The sequence below is a fragment of the Eleginops maclovinus genome, chromosome 22 (genome assembly GCF_036324505.1).
Source record: "Eleginops maclovinus isolate JMC-PN-2008 ecotype Puerto Natales chromosome 22, JC_Emac_rtc_rv5, whole genome shotgun sequence".
Lineage (NCBI taxonomy): Eukaryota > Metazoa > Chordata > Actinopteri > Perciformes > Eleginopidae > Eleginops > Eleginops maclovinus.
Window position 1 is genome coordinate 13,524,424 of NC_086370.1, and position 17,887 is coordinate 13,542,310.

Sequence of the window (17,887 nt, forward strand, 5' to 3'; positions counted from 1 at the left end):
ATATTACAGTAGGAGTTTGTAGTCATACTGTGAATCAGCTCAGACACAGATTGCAGTCAGTGCAACATAATGACATTCATTAGTTAATTGAATATTGCAGGATGCAATATGTGGTGATGTAATGTAAGCACATTATTTAATTAAACCTATTACTCAAGACACTAATAAACAATGACATGTATATAGTTAGCCTTAAAAAAATTAAAACTAAATTGTAATATTTTTCATTGCTTTTAGGTTTATTGAAAGTCATTCCTGTAACATCACTGCACTGACATAACTCATTATCAACAAAAGTAGAAACAGAATACTTTCTGAAGCCCCTATAATACACACTTATCGCTCTGCTGATGATGCCCGCTCTGAGAATGTCCTGAATGAGTCGTGGACATCTGCTTCCCTCCTCTGAGACGCTGACTGACACACTGAGCTCGGACACAAAAGAGTGCGTTTAGGAGGTTGCTATGAATCATTTTGCTGCAATCCATCTGGGGAAATGAATCACACGAGGCTAATGGTATGTTCACTGACCCTGCACAACAACAACCTACAGCTTCTCTCTCCATGTCTTTAAGCGGCTGCACTGAAGGCACACTGTCGCATGGAAAAACTCACAATGGGTTTTAAATAACCGGGTTTCCGATATCGAAAGTTAAAAAGGAAATATTGTTTTATCTTCTCAGTTAAAAAAAAGGTATCTTATTTCAATTAAATCACCTTAAAATGCATTCACTCTTTTTCGCTGTCTATAGCACCCTCAACTGACAAAAGAACACAACAACAAACAGAATTTAGGATTTCTCAAACCAGTCTTATTGTCCATCTCCTTATTAATGTTCGCACATAAATATATGTATTTTGAAGGAAAGAGGGGGTATAAATGCTGCATAAACAATAGATTACAGGTGAGTGATTGTTTTTTAAAAGCAAAAAGCCCTTAAAGCTAAAGGACGTCAGAGCATTTCATAAGCTTCGGGAGAAGGAACAGTTTAAAAACAAACTGGTTTCACCTTCAATGAGCTTGTCTGAATGGCACACCGACAGACACAGACATAACGGTGTGTATCCGCATTTTAGTATGTTTATGAACACACCATCACACGCACAACACATTTAGAGTCCATTGAGTAATAAAAGGATGTTCTTCAGGCTTTCCTCTTCTTCTGCATTTTCTTTCCAGACAGCGCCCCCTTCTGGGCTCCTCTCACCATGCCCTTAAACTGGCCCTGTAGTTTGGCACGCTTCCTGTAAACGCACAACGAATAAAATATGTAAGCATCTGATATTTTCATATAAACTAATTCCTTCTGAGGATGAATGTAGGAGTGAATTTAGTTACCTGCGATTGAGCTGGGACTTCTTCAGAGGGATGTAAGCGTAAGGATCATGCTTTCCTACTTTCTTTACGTCTCCTTTTCCTTTCTAAGAGAAGAAAAATAAAAGAACAGGCACTCAGAATGATCATTTCTAAACCAGAAACTCCTGCAGTGCGTTTCTAAACCCCGGCTGCTCACCTTTGACTTGTACTCTGCCCCAGTGTCTTCACTTCCTCTCAGGGGTCTGTGAATACCAGAACCTCCAGCTGAGAACAAAGAACATATGCTGCTTAGTCTCAATCAGAATTTCAGACGGACATGACATGCTTGCCAATCCAGCAGCATGTCATTGCAATAAGCACCTAGGCTTATTGCAATCCCCTTAATGCTTAAGCCGTTTTATCTCTGAGGATGTTTGGTACCAGTCTTACCTTTATATTTGAGCTGTGGCTCAACGTCCATGTCATCATCCATGTTGTCATCTCTGAACTTCCTTTTCTGTATTTTTTTCTGAAGGTAATAAAAAAATGTTTTAAAATTAAAACAGCAGTAAAAAAAAACCTACAGAACCAACAGCGCTACAACATGACTGTGTCACATATATAAAAACACAGGTACTCACACTCTTGACTCCAGCCTCTTCTAAGATATCCTTCATCTCTCCCTCGTCTGTGGGACATTAACGGGTCATTGTTCAGACAAAAAGCAAGGTACAAGACGGTTATATTAACTAAAGGATTCCTATTACCGTCATCTTTTCCATCGTCCTCGTCATCCTCTCTGATGATCAGCCGTCCGTCTGATGTCACCTTGAAACTATGCTCAACCTTTGCACTCTTTTTCAGTTTTGGGTTGGTGGCTAAATAAACACAAAAACACGTTAAAAATTCCACCACAGTAGAGTGTACACTTTTTTTGTTTTAGAAATAAAGCTGAAAACTCTGCAAAGACAGTATGTTACCTAGCACTCTCTGGGAAACCTTAGGATCCAGGAAGTTAAGTGGGTCATCTTCCTCTCCTTCTTTGAGCCAGGCCCGTGCTTTCTGTGGTTTGCCTCCTTTCGTCTGCGCTTTACGAGTCTTTCCTTCATCCTCTGACATATCACTGTCCGACTCTGCAAGGATGTCCTCAATACTAGAGAGGGGAAGACAGAAGTGTTTTGTTTAAAAGGAAAAGGGAGAAATTTATGGGAAAATGCAGGGCTTTGGTTGAGAAAAAAGGTGTGTACCTTTGGCTCTTTGATTTAGGTTCTTCATCTTCGCTCTCATCATCGTGCTGATCTGCTACCTGCTTCTTCCTCTTGGTGCGAGCCTCGGCCTTGCGGATGTTTGCAAGCACCTTATGATGTTCTGCAGGCAGCATGCTCTTCACTAGCTCGAAACTGGAAAAACAGCAGAGAATCAGACACATGAACAAATGGGCTTTAATCAGTTGTGTTTACAAAAAGAGGGCTTTGGTTTTCTTGCTAGAAGACGAACTTAAAATATATATTTTTTAAAAGCAACTTTACGATTAATCCCAAATGTTCTAACAAACGTTCCACAAATAGCACATTATAAAAAACACCGTGATTTATATTTTTGTTGAAGTAATAGTAATATAATGGCACTGCTTTAGGAGTGCAAAAGAAACAGGAACAAGCAAGCCGATGTGAAATTCAAAACAACAACTGGACATTAGACATGCATTATTACAGACCATCACATCTTCTGCAGTAAACTTTAAGTGCCCAGCTGATGCTTATAAACCAGCACTCACCCAAACTTTCTGATGAACTTAGTGAAGATGTTCTTCAGTTTGGTTCTGAAGTGCCTCCTCACATCATCTTTGATGTTCCCAACTCCCTCCATCTGATCACAGAGAGGCACATCTGTATTAAATGAGGGCACAACTGTCTCGTACAGTAAAAATTAGTATCAATAGTGACAATGCTTACCATGACAGAGGCATGTGATGCAAGCGTCTTGGGGTCCATGATGAAGAGGATGACCTTGATGAAGCCCAAGGCGGCTTTGACTATCTCCCTGGTACGAGAGGAAAGCAGCAGACAGATGTTGTGCAGCAGCTGCTCTCTGGAGTTCATGTCTATTGCGTCTGGGGAAGAAATCAAAACAGACAATGTGGATCACAGCATTCAAAACACCAACAGGAAATGAGTGAAAGTCAGCAGACCTACCTTTGTATTCAAACATCAGTCGAGTTAGAGCCAACACTGTACAGGTGATCATGGTGACGGAGCCTGTGAGTCCTGCGTACACCAGCATCAAATACTGCTCCAAGGCATCTGAATAAGAGCCACATACTCCATTAGTATTTTTAAACAAATGTTTTATTTGAGAAATATGCATCCCCATATACAAAACAGAAGGCAGACAGACGTGTTACCTTTTGTGTTTCCACAGAAGCGGACAAATGCTTTTCCTATTTCCACCAGCAGAGTGTAGGCATTCTTACGTGCTCCAGCAGACACCTCCTTGGTGCATATAATCACCTGACCGAGACAACGACCACATGAAAATTATGAACATCAGTACGATATACGTCTTATAATGTCAGTATCAATGTATTTGTTTTCATGTGTGTCTTTACCTCTGGCAACAGGGCTGGGATAAAGTCTTTGTGTTCTTCAGTGAGTCCCTTCACAATGTGGATCAGACACTTGAGTCTTGGCTGAGCAAGAGCAATACAAATAAAAGATAAAATCAGAAAGCATAATAAAAAAAATACAATCAAACTTAGAGTTGGTTTGATTTTATTTCTCTCTAAACAGCAGCCTTACCCTTTTTGCTGGCGATGAGGCCTTTTTCAGAGTATCAAGCAAGACCACTTTGAGTGTTTCAAGATTGGCCCCGACAAAAGATCTGCACTCCTCGCTCTCTCCTCCACACATCTCCTCCAGCACACGGTATGCCTTCTTCTGCATGCCTGCCTCTTTGGACTACAAACAAACAAAACATGAAGAAATATATTTTGTTATATGTTGTTTAATTAAAAACTGAACATGCCATTAAGCACACTCTGTATACCCTTACCTCCAAATATGGCCTTATCAGCTCAAAGGTTTTAGTCATGGTGGCCTCATCAACTGCGGGCGCCATGGCCACCACAAGGTCCATCATTGAAAGCCTGAGAGAAAGATAGAAAGTTTAACTCAAATATGCCTTTTTTATTAAAAATATAATGAACTGATAAGAAAAACATAATTCAACAGCAATATATCTGTATTGATGTCCTACCGTGTGAACCCTGTTGTGTCCGTGCTGCTCAGTTTGTCTGTGGCTTTTTGCAGGAACGTGACGACCAGCTAAGGACGATCGTTTTGATTAGTTATACGCAGGCATAAGAAATATGGCCCATCACAGACAATACTCTTTTTTTCTGATGCTGTGTTTAATAAAATCATAGTTAAACATAAACTATGTAAACAAACATGAAGTGTGTCACTGCACCACAAGAGAGCAAGCAGCTGAATGTGAACAAACTGAACTGACCTGTATATCAGTGACAGTTAGGTAGACCTTGATGGTGTCTAGTACGGCCATCCTGTAGGTGGAGGACTCTCCAGCTGCAGGCTGCTGGCCGTACACGTTGAAAAGGATTGGCAGGAAGTTCTTTGAAAAGCGGCCCACTTCAGCCTTTTCTTCCTCTACAGAAATAAAGCACACACAAAGGGTTTTAGAATGATTTGATTGTAAGTATATTTTATGTGTCGTCTCTCATTTCGAGTGTCTTCCTACCAGTAGAGCAGCTCTTGCTGACGATAGTCCGTAGAGCCTGGCACACGGTGAGCCTCAGGTCTGGCCGCTCGTTAATAATCGTACCGAGTGTGCGGGCTAAGCCTTTGAACGAAACCAGCAGGTCTACAGGACATGTACAGAAACCAGGAAGCATGGTCCAAATCTGAAAGGAAGCATACAGACATGCACCTTAAAGAAAACTCTTGACTGTGAATCCATCAAAGATATGTCTGTGTAGAGCTACCTGTGTCTGTAATGTGCCGTAGACTTTGGCCTCTAGTTTCTGTCCTGCTTGCCCCAGTTCTTCAGCTACAACGCAAAACAAAGTTATTTAAGTTAATACACATAAAAAGGCAACCTAGGCATCACATTCACCCAAGCATTACACACGTGTTTACCTCTCTGCTTGAGTGTGGAAGCCAGAGGGAGGAAATAAGAAGAGAAGAAACCGAGGTGAGTGTTCTTCACGTGATCCCGTATGACCGGGATCATCCAGCTGCGTGGGAACTCCAAGTCATCCCTGGCGACAAAAAAAGCAACAGTCAGTTGAACCACTTTAAAGACAGGAACATTGCTCCACTGTGTTTCCATGTTAAACCCCACTTACTCAAAGCCGGTGATGTTGAGAGGCACAGCACCCAGCACCACTTCAGGCCCCATGCTCTCTACAGCGCCTCCTATAGCCAGGTCCAACTCACCGCTGAAGGGGAAATGAGGAGTGGAGCGCAGGTCTGCCAGAGACTGAAGGGACTGTCCAGGACACAACACAAAGACTCAGGCAAAGTTTTATCTCTAACTCACAATAATCTACAAATGCAAGTGGCTTTACCTTCGTCATGATGGGGTGAGCGCGTTTCCCTGTTGCCCGGTAGAAGCAACCCAGAACCTGCAGCACAAATGGCCAGGAGGCATGGTAGCGATAGGACAATCCTTCCTCTACGATGCTGAAACACAGAAACATTTAACAGTGTAAGCATTCACACGAAGACTCTAAATGGAAATGTGGATAAGACTGAGACCAGGGTGCTTACCGAAACATTTTGCAGACATAGGAGGGATTTCCTGCAGAGGCTGTGCCAGTGATCATGCCCATTTCCTCCATGTGAGGGGCAACGCATTCAGTCAACAAAGTCTGAAACAGATAAACAACATTTTACCAAATATGGTCCCCGCATACACTGTTAAAAAAATGAAAGTGATTTGTCAAGTAGAGTTAATCAATGTGCATGGATAATGTCATTACCTTTAGAGTATTGGTGGCTGCAGAAACCACCTGTGTATGAGGTGACAGTAGGCAGGACATGGCAGCAGAAAAGAGGCGAGGGAGGTGACCCAAACTCAAAGAACTCTGCAAACTACACAAAGACACACAAACTGTTGATCGATCTTTCTAATCTGACTGGAAAACACGCAATAACAAAACAAATGTGATGATACTTTGAGAAAACCTTTTATTACCCTGCCAGGTGAACATGTGCTTTCTCCATGACAGCAAGCCAGGCCAGCAGCGGTTGCAGGTCATTCTCACTGGGCAAGTAGTCGTACAGAGCCTGAGGATAAGAAATGGCATATTAGCTTTCAAACCACATCTTGTGTTATTCATTTTCCATGTTTGTTTCATTTGGATTCTCTCACCGTGATGATCTGTGCGTTGAGTTCTGGTGAGAGGGTTGCCGCATTTGGCTTCCCGCTGAAAAGCCTATGAAAGGCTTGCATTGCACTCGCTGTCACCAACTACAGACAGAAAATGCCTCGTTAGGAACTAAAATTGTGTATCCATGTAGATGAACAAAGGCTGCACCTATGCATGTTTTTAAGTTCTCACCACATGGCTGAGTGTCATCACTCGCAGCAGAGTCTCACAACAGGACTTGACTGCTCCCAGGGGAAACGTCCCCATCAACTCCTTCAGAAGACCGAGCACATGAAGAGTGGTGGTGTCCTCTTTGCTGCCTGAAGGGTTAAGAACATTACTTAAACTACAATTTACAGGACAACTTCAAAAGCATATTTAAAACTATTTAATATCCCACAATCAAAAGAAATAATGAGTGTTTGTCTTACCTCCTGCCTGTTCCATTTCCTTCATGCAGAACTTGGCTGTGGTCCCTGCAGCAGGGTGATGGGTCGGAGCATTATCTCTAAACAGGAAGTCGCTACCTCTGAGAATTGAGCAAACACCTTGCTGTGCTGCTTTACGGACCTAAAAAAGGAAAAGCGGACAAAAAATGTAAATCAATTGAAAATGTTCTGTCTTATTCACTATTCAATACTTCTCAGGTGGTTACTGGCAGGCTTGTGAGACCGACCTTAGGTTTGCTGTGCACTGTGAAGCTGAGAAGTCCGTGGTAAGCTTGAATAGTAGATGGGTAAGTCCAGACAGATACATCCTGCTTCCTCAGCAAAGTGGCCAGGCATGACAGGATCTAGAAATGCAGTTTTGACAAACTCAATCCATGCTGCAGTTTTCATCATTGAACAATATAAATAGATAAATAGACAGAAAAGTACTCACCCATCTAAGAGCCGAAGCAGACTCAGACGTGGCCTGTTTAGACATGACATCCATTAGAGCCTTGGTGGTGTCAGAGAACTTAGACATGAGCACTGGAGCAGGAACCCTGGAGAATAAAACACCAATCAGATGGAAATCATTTCAAGTCATAACCCATTAGTCTTGACATAGGGAGTTTTGTTTTGGCGACAATAATTATAAAAGTCCAACCGTTTCATGACGAGGTTGAGGAGGTATGCCACTGCAGCCTGAGACTCGGTTGTATCCACAACCTCTAGAGTGGTCATCTACCATAAACACAAACACAATGCATTTTCACATACAACTCCAAAGTTTATTGTAACCTACAACACATACTGTTATTTCATAATGTCTTAGTAAATGTTCTTTTTAAAAGCAGCACTCACCAAAGCAGCAAAGTACTCTGTTTCAGTCTCCTTTCCCCCTTGGCCACGGATCACCTCTGTGACAGCTGCCAGTACCGCACAGATCTGGGAGGACAATCCGCAGAGAATTTAGAAAAGATCTTGGATTTTCAGGTATACACTTGAAAGTATAGGGTTTGTACCATTAAATCAACTACAAATATCATCAAGAAGTTCTCAAAGATACCCCCAAAGTTTTAGCTTTTCTTCCAAATGCAAAAAGGTGTTTTGACTGCACCAAAAAGACTGGATTTCATTACAAGTTACCCTAATAAAGATATTTATCGATGGGGTTTTGTGTGAATGTAGCGTCAGTGGAGTGCCTACCTCTTTGTGAGCAGCTGAGTTGGACTCCCAGTAGCGCTGCACCTTTCTGAAGGTCAGGTTGGAGCAGTCGGACAGGCCACTGAGGAAGGTACCCGAAGTCCTATCTGAAAACGCCTCGTCGGGCTCCTCTTCCATGCAAGCATCCTTACGGCTGCCGATCTCCAGCGGACCTGCCTGTAGATCATTGTGCAGCTTAAGAGCATCAACTGTTAGATCATTCCTCCCTGTGGGGGAAAAAGATGGAGAGGCATACCATTACATTAAGCTAACTTCCACATACACAACCCTTTTTTATATTTAGCTTCCGCATTTAAGGACAATGGGGAGGAATAAGGATGATAAACATACAGTGATATTTAAACAAGTCATTTTAAGGTTTGGTGTTTGCAAATAACCTTGACTAAAAAAAAAACAGGCATTTATTTGACTGAGGATTAGACTGAAGGCAATACGCTCCTGAAATACAGTGGAGACAAAACTTACAGAAAGTGTACTTTTTTTTCGACTTCTGGCAGTCATTAACTGCAAATTGTGTAACACAATGGTTGTACTTTGTACAAAAATCAAGCAATAATAATAACAATGCAGAATATATATATCATAAAGACTGTTAAAATGCAAGAAAAGTATAACTGCAAATATTAGATGTAATGTACAATTATTAAATGCATTAATAACAAAAAGTAAACCATCGTAAAACTGTACGTCTCTGACCAATTATTAAAAAAAGATCTTACATTTTATTGTCAATACTGTCAGTTAAGGTGCTGCCTGCACGACATCAGCAATATTAACGGTGATCTTATTTTATCGACAGATAAACATAGCGTGTCTCTCAGCGACAAACACTCAGCAGTTGTTATCATGAATAAGCAACATTTTAACTGACAGTGTTATTAAAAAAGACCAATGGGAAAAGACAGAAGGATATTTAGAACGTTTTTCCATTGCCAACTATATTGAGGTTGATGATCAATACTTAATGGCATTCCATGTGAAGTTAGCTGCAAGTTAAATGGCTGACGCTTGCTAAAGTTAGCAGTAGCCTCAGACCCACGTGTAATGTTAACGGGAGGCTTACCGGAGGGTCGGCTGAAGAAGCGGCTTTTAGCAGCCTGCCGGAAACGACTAGTCTCCGGGTTTGAGTCGCTGCTGTGTCCCTTCTTCCATCGCTTTAGTTTCGTCCCAGCCCCAGATCGAAGTTTCCCCGATTTGACCATTTTCGGGGTTGAAAATAATCACGATACCCCAAACTGTGTGCAGCTCCAGATGACGCTGTCGCATACCAAATGACGTCACGGGTGTCCTCGCGTGTCCGACCTGCTCTTGTTGTTGTGTTGCCAATAGATGGCGCCGTTCAGTAAAGGATCATCTAAACAGCACACTCAATAATAAACATTACATATAATAAACAGTGAAAACGATACAAAAAGGCTACAACATTTTTTAAATCTTGCTATTTTTTGTTCTCCATCTGACTGACTTTCTGTTGCTTGTTTTTCGTTTTAAATAATATAAATATTTCCCCATCACGTTTTGTAAAACATCCTTGTCATTAAAATAAAGGGATTGAAAGCAGCACTATGACAAATGTCTGTTCTTCCTCTGGTAAAATGTGTGATTTGTGACCCCATAAACAGATCCATTTCTACACTTCTTCACATCAAAATGTACGGCCTTGATCCTGAGGTTTAAACAGTTTGGCCACCTTTTTCTTCTTATAATGTCATTTGTTGTTTGAAGGATTGACAGATTAGTAACCAGACTGCACAGCAACAGGGGAAAATGAATATGATGCCCCAGATCTACCTTGGGATCAATGCTCTGGGATAAGTTACAACTTTAGAGACTTGTGATGCATTAATAATCATGAAAGCAGAGAATGATTTTAAATTCACAATATTTATTGATAAGTTATTCAAGTACAGTGAGCATCATATTTTACACAAATGTCAGTATTTTGTTTGGAGGGATGAAATAAAAAACAAACCTGATCATCTCTTATTACCTTTTAGAAAGGTGCCTTCATACATTCTGTGTCTTTAACAAAAATATACAGTTTTGAATTGAAAATAAAGTGTGCACATTGTATCAGAACCCTACAACACATATGGAAACTGATATTTACATGTTTCTGTTTGTCCAAAATGTTCTGCCGTCCTTCCTCTACTTCTCTAATAGCATGACAGAAATCTTTAAAAATAGAAAAGAAGAAGGGGATTGTATTTCCCTTATTTGGACCCTGGCCACAGTCAAACAGTATTCAGTTTAAGCACAATTACAAACACACCTGACAAGAGTTGGGACCATGTAAACAACAGAACTGAGTTGATGTCCACACGAACAGAGAAACAGACAGTGAGACAAACAGACAGACAGATCGTGGAATGTGCATCCTAGGACACTACTTTTAATCTAAAGTGTTTCAGTGCTCTTCAATATTCTTACTTGATTTGGAAAAAGGAAAAAATACAAAAAGGAGCAATATAAAAGCAATATTTCTTATATAAAAATGTACACAAAATTCCAAAGCAGTGCCAACTGGAAAATGATTCAAATCCCTACTCCTATTCCTGCCCCCCTCTCTGGCACGTCCTTTATTATTTTCTTTTTATTGTAGCCCACTCACTCACTCACTCAGAGTCCTCAATTAGCTATGACTGGAGGGTTCATGTTGACGATCACTTGGACCACAAAGTCCTTCTGGATCTTGGCGTCTTGAAGGCGAGTCTTGTCAGTCAGGATCTTCCCAGAAAAGAACCACCTCTGGCGGGTCACAGCGATATCTTCCTCCACTTCCAATTGTTTCTTTAGCTCAGCGATGGAGTCGGCCATGCTGGCTGTCAGACGCACATCCTGTCCTAAGAATACCACAAGGTATAAAAGGGTTGACACATATATCTAAAGAGGCACTGAAAAGCTATGAATTATAAATCAGTCTCTAGCCAAGATGTGCTGAAATGTCATATGTATGTAAGCTGCATAGCATGTAGTTCGGTATATTTAGAGGTCATAATATACAGTGTATTTAAATTTAGGTCATACTCTTGGTTTCTTACCTGATGACAATCGCACCCGCAGCTGGAACTCTTCTCTGCATGGAGCGGGTTGAGCTTGTTTTTGTGAGGGGTCAGAGACTTTGCACTCACTGGACGTTTCAGAGATGAGGTTGGCAGGTGGGGCTAAGGTGTAGGCAGGGAGCTGGTAGCGGTTTCCCAGTTCATCGTAACTCTCTGTGAGAGAGCCTGCAGAGGGAAAAATGGACAACATAAATCACCAAAAATCTTTTTATGAGTAACATCAACACATTTTAACCTGATACCCTTTTCTACTTCAATAAACCACAGGACGTACTGTATGTTGCCATGACATCTACATTATGTTAACTAACATCACTTTTACATAAACAACACCAATGTCCTTGAACTAAAAGCATAAAAGCAAATAAATGTTTTTTTTCATTTAACTCTGCCGTTGCTTTTTGTGCACCAATCCATTCAGAGTGGTCACGCAGCACTGGGACTATTATGTAACTATTACAACAGTAATCTCTGGACAACTGATGCATGGGATTCAGGAAATTATCCTTTGACATTTTGAGAATTACTAGACTGAGTGTATGCATCTGAGCTGGAGGTTCCAGGACATGTACGGCTTATTACAATTAATAGCTGGATAAAGAACATTTCTACCTCTGAAAGGCCAAGTGTGCATGTGCGAGTGGTTTCATACCATGTGGCAGAGTAATGCAGGCTCCATCCACTATAGCCTGTGCTAGCTCCAGGTCATTGCACTCTGCAGCAAGGGCGGCTGCTCTGAGTGCGTCCCAGATCTCTTTCCTTCCATCGAAGGCAGGAGCCGTATCCCAAAACTCATCCCTCTTACTCCTCAACTGGCCCTCGGTCATAGGGTACTCACTCTTCCACTTTGGACGCTCCTTCTTAAGGGGCTCATTGCGTCCTGAAAGAAAATATAAGACTGATTTGAAATCTGATCATAAGACAGAGCTCATATTTTATCAGAGCCATGTTCTGTTGGATAGTTATCCTAAAACACGTTTAGTTTTTAAAAAGGTGCCAGAAACAACAGTAACTATCTGCATCCAAAGAAAAAATGTCCATTGCTATAACAGTTACTGTACAACAGATCAAAAGGCAGTGAAACCAAGTATCAGGAAGTGTAGCTCTGATAAATCAGATTAGTTATTAGATGGATGCCAGTTTGACTCAGGACATTTTTAAATGCTTTGAATGTTGTATAACTTTATTATGTTATGTACAATTGGTCATGTTAATTCCATTGAGGTCAGATAAGGACAAAAAGGCTCTTCCTAAGAATCTTTCACTGTGATCTTTAGCGTTTTGGTCCACGCTGGCATACGTTACATCCACTGTACCAGCATACAAAGAAAGTCAATTTTATTCAGAAAGAAAGAGAAAAAAAAGTGATTATTTATGGTACTGTGGATTACTGACGTGGCTGGTAACGAGAATGTGCATGTGCACTGCCATGCACTCACATTGACAAGCACACATCAGTGGATTATAGGCAGTAATCAGGTTCTACATAACAGGATTTATCTGTACCCATCCCATAAGGCATTGGTTGGAGAGATGAGCACTCTCTGGCCAATGAAAGCACGGAAAAAGACCTAAGTCGTAAACAACAAGCACACGGAAATATAAAAACAAAGCGTTTACAAATCGATCATGATTTCATAACTTCTGCAAAGTAGGCTTTACTTTGTTCAAATATATGTTCTGATGCTAAATGTTGCATAACAAGAATACAAGTCTACATTTGTCCAATAAGTTAGATATGAGTTGCCATTCCCATCACCAAATATGCACAGATTTAAATAATGTTGTGTCATTAACAATACAGGCCACCATATGAAGGTAAAAGTGACAACATGATGTTTAGAGATGATCTTTTTTCTCAGTTTTAAGCCATAATTACAAGAAAAGAAACTGCAGTAGAGATTATGCTCTATATTCATCTGATCCCGTGTTATTAATATTACATAATTGCATTAACATGGGTCTTAGCCTACATGTCTTTTAGCTAAGAGGGTTATTGGGATATTTTTAAGTCATGACCCCATAGCACATCACACACCAAACAAGACATGTTTGATTTCAGCATACATAACATATCTTTACTGCTAGTCCCTTTTTGGTTTGTGCTTATTATGAAACGGATGTTTAATCAGTGATGACAACCTGCAATATTTGAAGAATGTTTTACCAACCTCCTTGCTATAGGAATTAAGTAAACATGACTGTAAGTGTACAGTAACAGAGAGCTTTGACAGCTGTAAGCCTAGCTACCTCGACCTTAAGGTGAGTGAGTTTTCTTCAAGGTTAAACATTTGTGACGGATGGAAAACTAAACTAAAATATACCAAACAGGCATTGGTTAACTTTTTTAATTACCACTAATACAACTTAGTTAGTTAATATTCAAAAGTATGATCTAAATGTAGTTATTTTCTCTTACAACCAGTAATCAATTGTCTAAAAAATGAAAAAAAGTGAAAAATATTTATCCAGTTTCAAAAGGCCAAGGTGAGGCTTTAAAGGTCTTGTTTGTCGAATTCCCAAAGATAATCATTTTTAATGTTGACATAAAAAAGCAAGACATATTACTTTAACAAAGAATTGATCATCCAAATAGTTGGTAAGATTAGTTTTCTTTTGATTGACTAGTTGTTTAAACATATTGAATATTGAAAAATATATATTAACTCAGAAGCATGAACAAGCATCTCATCTGAACCGCATACCTCTTTCAGTCAGAGGCAGCAAGGTGGAGTTTATCAACTACTGTTATGACTTCTTTCTCTTTTTAATGTCATTTTTAGCCTTGTGTTCTTTTTTCATCCACAGCAAACATTGCCTGTAACCCTCAAAACAATAATACAAAAACAAAAGCATCAACAGTGCATACAATCTTGAACTCAACATACACAAAACCTTCTGGGAGAAATCATGGCGAAGCACAGTGTAAAACCACCGCTAACATGAAAACATGAAGGCATTTCTTTCAGGCCACACACAAATCTATACTTACTTTTCAGCAAAATCCTAAAGGGTGTGTTTGGAGTGTGATAGTAGTCATATTCCCTGGAGTTTGGTACTCCCATAGCTGTTCTTACTCTGAGCTTTGATGCGAGTCAGGTAAAAGTCTGCATTAATGCCCTAAAGACGCCAACCAAGAAGAACCAGCTTGTTGCGGATCAACTGAAGAGACAACAACCTGCTTTGCCACAATGAGCAAACTCTAAATAAGAGCTCAGTTTTCTGTTGTGGCAACTGCCCAGTTACTTAATGACCACACTACCTTTCACTTATATCCCTCCCAACAACATGCAACCTCAAAATATCCCAGGATCAGTTAATGGAAAGAGGTAAAGTTGAGTGTCCTAGACAGAAGGTAGCTTCTTTACACAAGAGGCCTAATCCTATCAGCTCTATTTAGAGGATAGAAATACCCAAAGCAACATGCTAAACCTATTAAAAAACTATAAACCCTGTCAGTCTGTTAAAGTCTGAAGGTGAAGCTAGCGTTCGGGCTCAACATGTGATGGTTTATTGTTCATTGATGCTACTATAGTTTAATGCAAATATTTATTTCAATGGCTGTCTGTCCACCAAGAAAAAGCCAAGCAGTTCATTACTGGAGCCTACTGTGGTTGCATCTCACAAATATAAAAGTCTTTGAACATGATCTGTGAGGGAATATATTTTTCAGCAGGACATCAAATGGCAAATCATACACTAAGTAGGTCAAACTTTGAAAACTCTGTGTGCAGGCCACTGCTACTGTTGCTCCATACATAATGCATGACAATCCAGTTGAGTGCACAGACGTTTTTTCCACAAGGAATGGATTGACCAGTGTTTATATAAAACACTGTCGTTTCAGCGCAGCAGAGATTAGACACATGACTAAGCCATGAGGCCTGAAACATTTAACACCTGAGACAGTAAGCTCTCAGACTGATGAAGACGTCAATGCAACAAGGGTGTAGTTGGGAATCCAACCCCCAACCTGCATTTTATCACAAATGCATAAATTGTTAATGATTCGTCTTCTCATAAAAATTGCAGCATTGTGCTGGTTCAGACAAAGTGATTGATATCATAATGTGTCTGATGTATTCCAAAGAAGTCTGATGTGTAACTTGCATTTTAATACTTCATAAAAGAAGCAATTGACACTAAGCTATAATAATATAACAATTGGATTTAATTAAACAGTGTTGGTATTTCGAGAATATTTGCAGGCTGTCTCAAACTAATATTATCACCACCTTTCATCTCACTTCTAACAGCACTCTCTATTCACAGCTTCTGGTTTAATAATATTTAATAATAACTTTGTGTTTCTTATGCATTCACACAAATCTTAAGTTAGGCCTTTATGAAACTGACAGGCTGAAATGAGGTCCAAATGTGTTCCAGCTTCTTACCTCCACGTTTTTTGCTTCTTGTTGAGCTTCGGGCACTCCCTTGTCCATCCATCCTACTCCTGCCCACACAGCCTCCCATCACCGTCCCTTCAATAAACATTAAAAAAAATATATATCCTCAGTATCTACATTTGCTGTAAATGCTTTAAACATGTGATCAAGTGCGATACAAAGCAGTTGATAATCATTTTGAATCAGGTGCCTATATATAGAGCATCATCAGGGAATAATGACAGCTCAGCACTCCTTGTTCCTGTGAGGTCAGACAACCTGCGATGTTTACGTCACGTGTACTGCCAGCTGACAGGGGGCAAGAGCTTGGACCTAATGTCGCCGTTGCTCTGACTTTCCATTTCCATTGCAATGTAGGGTACTATTACAATTTAGGTAACCTTTTTGTAATTTATCATGTAGGCTATTACGATTGGAGTTATTTGGTAGGCTTCTTAACCACATGCGTTATGCTATGTCAGTATCTTTTTTTATAAGTATGTAAATCATTTTGCCTACCGGAAATCCAGTCTGCTAAATTATGCATTCGTCTGCAGTTGGCGTGCCACATCCAAACTTGCTTCCAAGTGAAGTTATCAGCCTGATGCAACGATCAGCAGGAGATGCGAGGCAATGGTTTGACAGTAGACTGAGGGCAGCTGACGGGCTAGGGACCAGTCAGGCCCTTCAGAGCCTCAGGAAAATCTTAACAGCTTCCTTAAAAAATAAAAAATAACAAAACCAGCCATCAATTTCCCTTTTTATCCCCGGGAAAAAAAATGAATGCAGATCACCCGCACAATCCGTTGGCACTGATCTAGAATAAATCCTTGTCAGCACGCATGCGCAGTTTAGACGAATTATGTTCTACTGCTTTACCTCTGAGCTTCAAACTCATCAAAATAAAAGCGGAAACTGATAAATGACCCCTTCAGAAAAGCAAAGGAAAATAATTGGAATTTTTTTTTGGGAGAAAATAAAAACTGCCATTAGATTAAGTTGGGTGATATCAAGACATTTAAATAAATGTTAGGAGTTATTGAGCAATTAATCAATCAATCAAGTTTAGAAACAAATGTTTTGTCAGAGCTTTTAGTCTGAAATGCAAGGCGGAAGTATTTGTCATGGTGTGATTATCAATGTTAAACTACGTGTCTTTACCTTACACACAGAATACATTTTCCCCTTTTTTTAATTAAATAATATCAGGAATTTGCAGTTATTTACTTTATGTTCCCAGTGCATATCTGTTTACAGTCCACAACAGTATAATATTACAAAATGGACTATTAACTGTACAGTGTTTAATTTTACATTCTGTTTTATTTTAGTTTATTTTACAAATGCACACTTTCCTTAACCACTAATTAGCTACAGTTCTTGAATTTCATTTTTCTTTCTATGTATTAATTGTATGTTGCATTGTTGGGGAGCCTTGGACTGCACTTTTGTATCTTTTGTACATATGTCAGCAAAGACTTTGATGGATATTTTTGCACCACATAAATTATGCTTAGCCAAAACTTGGGCTGGCCATTATAATTCAACACCAAGCATTCATAGTAGCATGTCACACTGAGCGCCCATGCAATCACAACCATTTAACTCTAACATATGCAGGTACAGTAGAAGAAAGAGTCCAAATAAATGAACAGTGTTCATTTTACCTATAACATATAAAAGCTATTGTTTGTTAGGAAACATCTAAACACATGTTTTTTCCTTATTATTTAATAATAATGTTTATATGTTTAGATTAAGTGACACTAATGTGTCACTTAATTTTATCCCTGAAACACACTGTACAATTTCTGTCCAACCTTGACATGTTGAACACTGACATCTGCTGGAGTGAATACTGACAGGTCTGTGTGTACGTGTGTGTAGTCTGTTTCAGACAGAGTGGGGGATGTGACGAGTGGTGGCAGCGTGAAGAGGGTTGGAAACCAGCTAAAATCTGTTACCCTCCCTTAATCTTTTGTCCCTTTATCTGCCATCTCTTTCTGTTGCCTCAAACCTGTAACTGACAAGCACACCATTCATGTTCTGATTGCCTGCTCTATCAAAGGCATTACATACAAAATATGATATCATGTATTTTT

General features: G+C 39.9%; 2 protein-coding genes across 3 annotated transcripts; both read right to left on the reverse strand.

The window, feature by feature from the left end:
• Positions 1-218: 218 nt before the first annotated feature.
• rrp12 (ribosomal RNA processing 12 homolog) lies at positions 219-9,641 on the reverse strand. Its single transcript, XM_063874790.1, has 34 exons — positions 9,402-9,641; positions 8,321-8,544; positions 7,976-8,059; positions 7,779-7,855; positions 7,569-7,674; positions 7,363-7,479; positions 7,118-7,256; positions 6,879-7,006; positions 6,689-6,787; positions 6,512-6,603; positions 6,297-6,408; positions 6,085-6,185; positions 5,883-5,997; positions 5,661-5,803; positions 5,452-5,573; positions 5,298-5,362; positions 5,054-5,216; positions 4,808-4,962; positions 4,553-4,620; positions 4,349-4,442; positions 4,096-4,254; positions 3,906-3,986; positions 3,702-3,807; positions 3,493-3,600; positions 3,253-3,410; positions 3,075-3,166; positions 2,545-2,697; positions 2,278-2,450; positions 2,065-2,175; positions 1,939-1,985; positions 1,748-1,826; positions 1,515-1,582; positions 1,340-1,422; positions 219-1,245 (listed from the first exon to the last, which is right to left on the reverse strand). The coding sequence occupies exons 1-34, from the start codon at positions 9,538-9,540 to the stop codon at positions 1,146-1,148; spliced, it is 3,861 nt and encodes a 1,286-aa protein (XP_063730860.1). The 5' UTR covers positions 9,541-9,641; the 3' UTR covers positions 219-1,145.
• Positions 9,642-10,203: 562 nt separating this feature from the next.
• On the reverse strand, positions 10,204-17,705 carry ubtd1a (ubiquitin domain containing 1a). Of its 2 annotated transcripts, XM_063875633.1 has the most exons (5): positions 16,305-17,705; positions 15,795-15,881; positions 12,053-12,280; positions 11,380-11,565; positions 10,204-11,181 (listed from the first exon to the last, which is right to left on the reverse strand). In XM_063875633.1, the coding sequence occupies exons 1-5, from the start codon at positions 16,354-16,356 to the stop codon at positions 10,967-10,969; spliced, it is 768 nt and encodes a 255-aa protein (XP_063731703.1). In that variant the 5' UTR covers positions 16,357-17,705; the 3' UTR covers positions 10,204-10,966. The 2 variants fall into 2 exon arrangements, with proteins under 2 accessions (XP_063731703.1, XP_063731704.1); XM_063875634.1 differs by lacking the exons at positions 15,795-15,881; positions 16,305-17,705 and adding an exon at positions 14,393-14,808.
• Between the last annotated feature and the right edge of the window lie 182 nt (positions 17,706-17,887).

Excerpts from the sequence above, each read along its gene's own strand:
- ubtd1a (XM_063875633.1), bottom strand. The coding sequence starts at position 16,356 with ATGTGGCACGCCAACTGCAGACGAATGCATAATTTAGCAGACTGGATT. Across the intron at positions 12,281-15,794 it reads AAGAAGCAAAAAACGTGGAG|GACGCAATGAGCCCCTTAAG; the intron begins GTAAGAAGCTGG and ends ATTTTCTTTCAG. Across the intron at positions 11,182-11,379 it reads GCGGGTGCGATTGTCATCAG|GACAGGATGTGCGTCTGACA; the intron begins GTAAGAAACCAA and ends TGGTATTCTTAG.
- rrp12 (XM_063874790.1), bottom strand. The coding sequence starts at position 9,540 with ATGGTCAAATCGGGGAAACTTCGATCTGGGGCTGGGACGAAACTAAAG. Across the intron at positions 4,621-4,807 it reads TAACTGTCACTGATATACAG|CTGGTCGTCACGTTCCTGCA; the intron begins GTCAGTTCAGTT and ends GATCGTCCTTAG. Across the intron at positions 2,698-3,074 it reads AAGTTCATCAGAAAGTTTGG|TTTCGAGCTAGTGAAGAGCA; the intron begins GTGAGTGCTGGT and ends CTGTTTTTCCAG.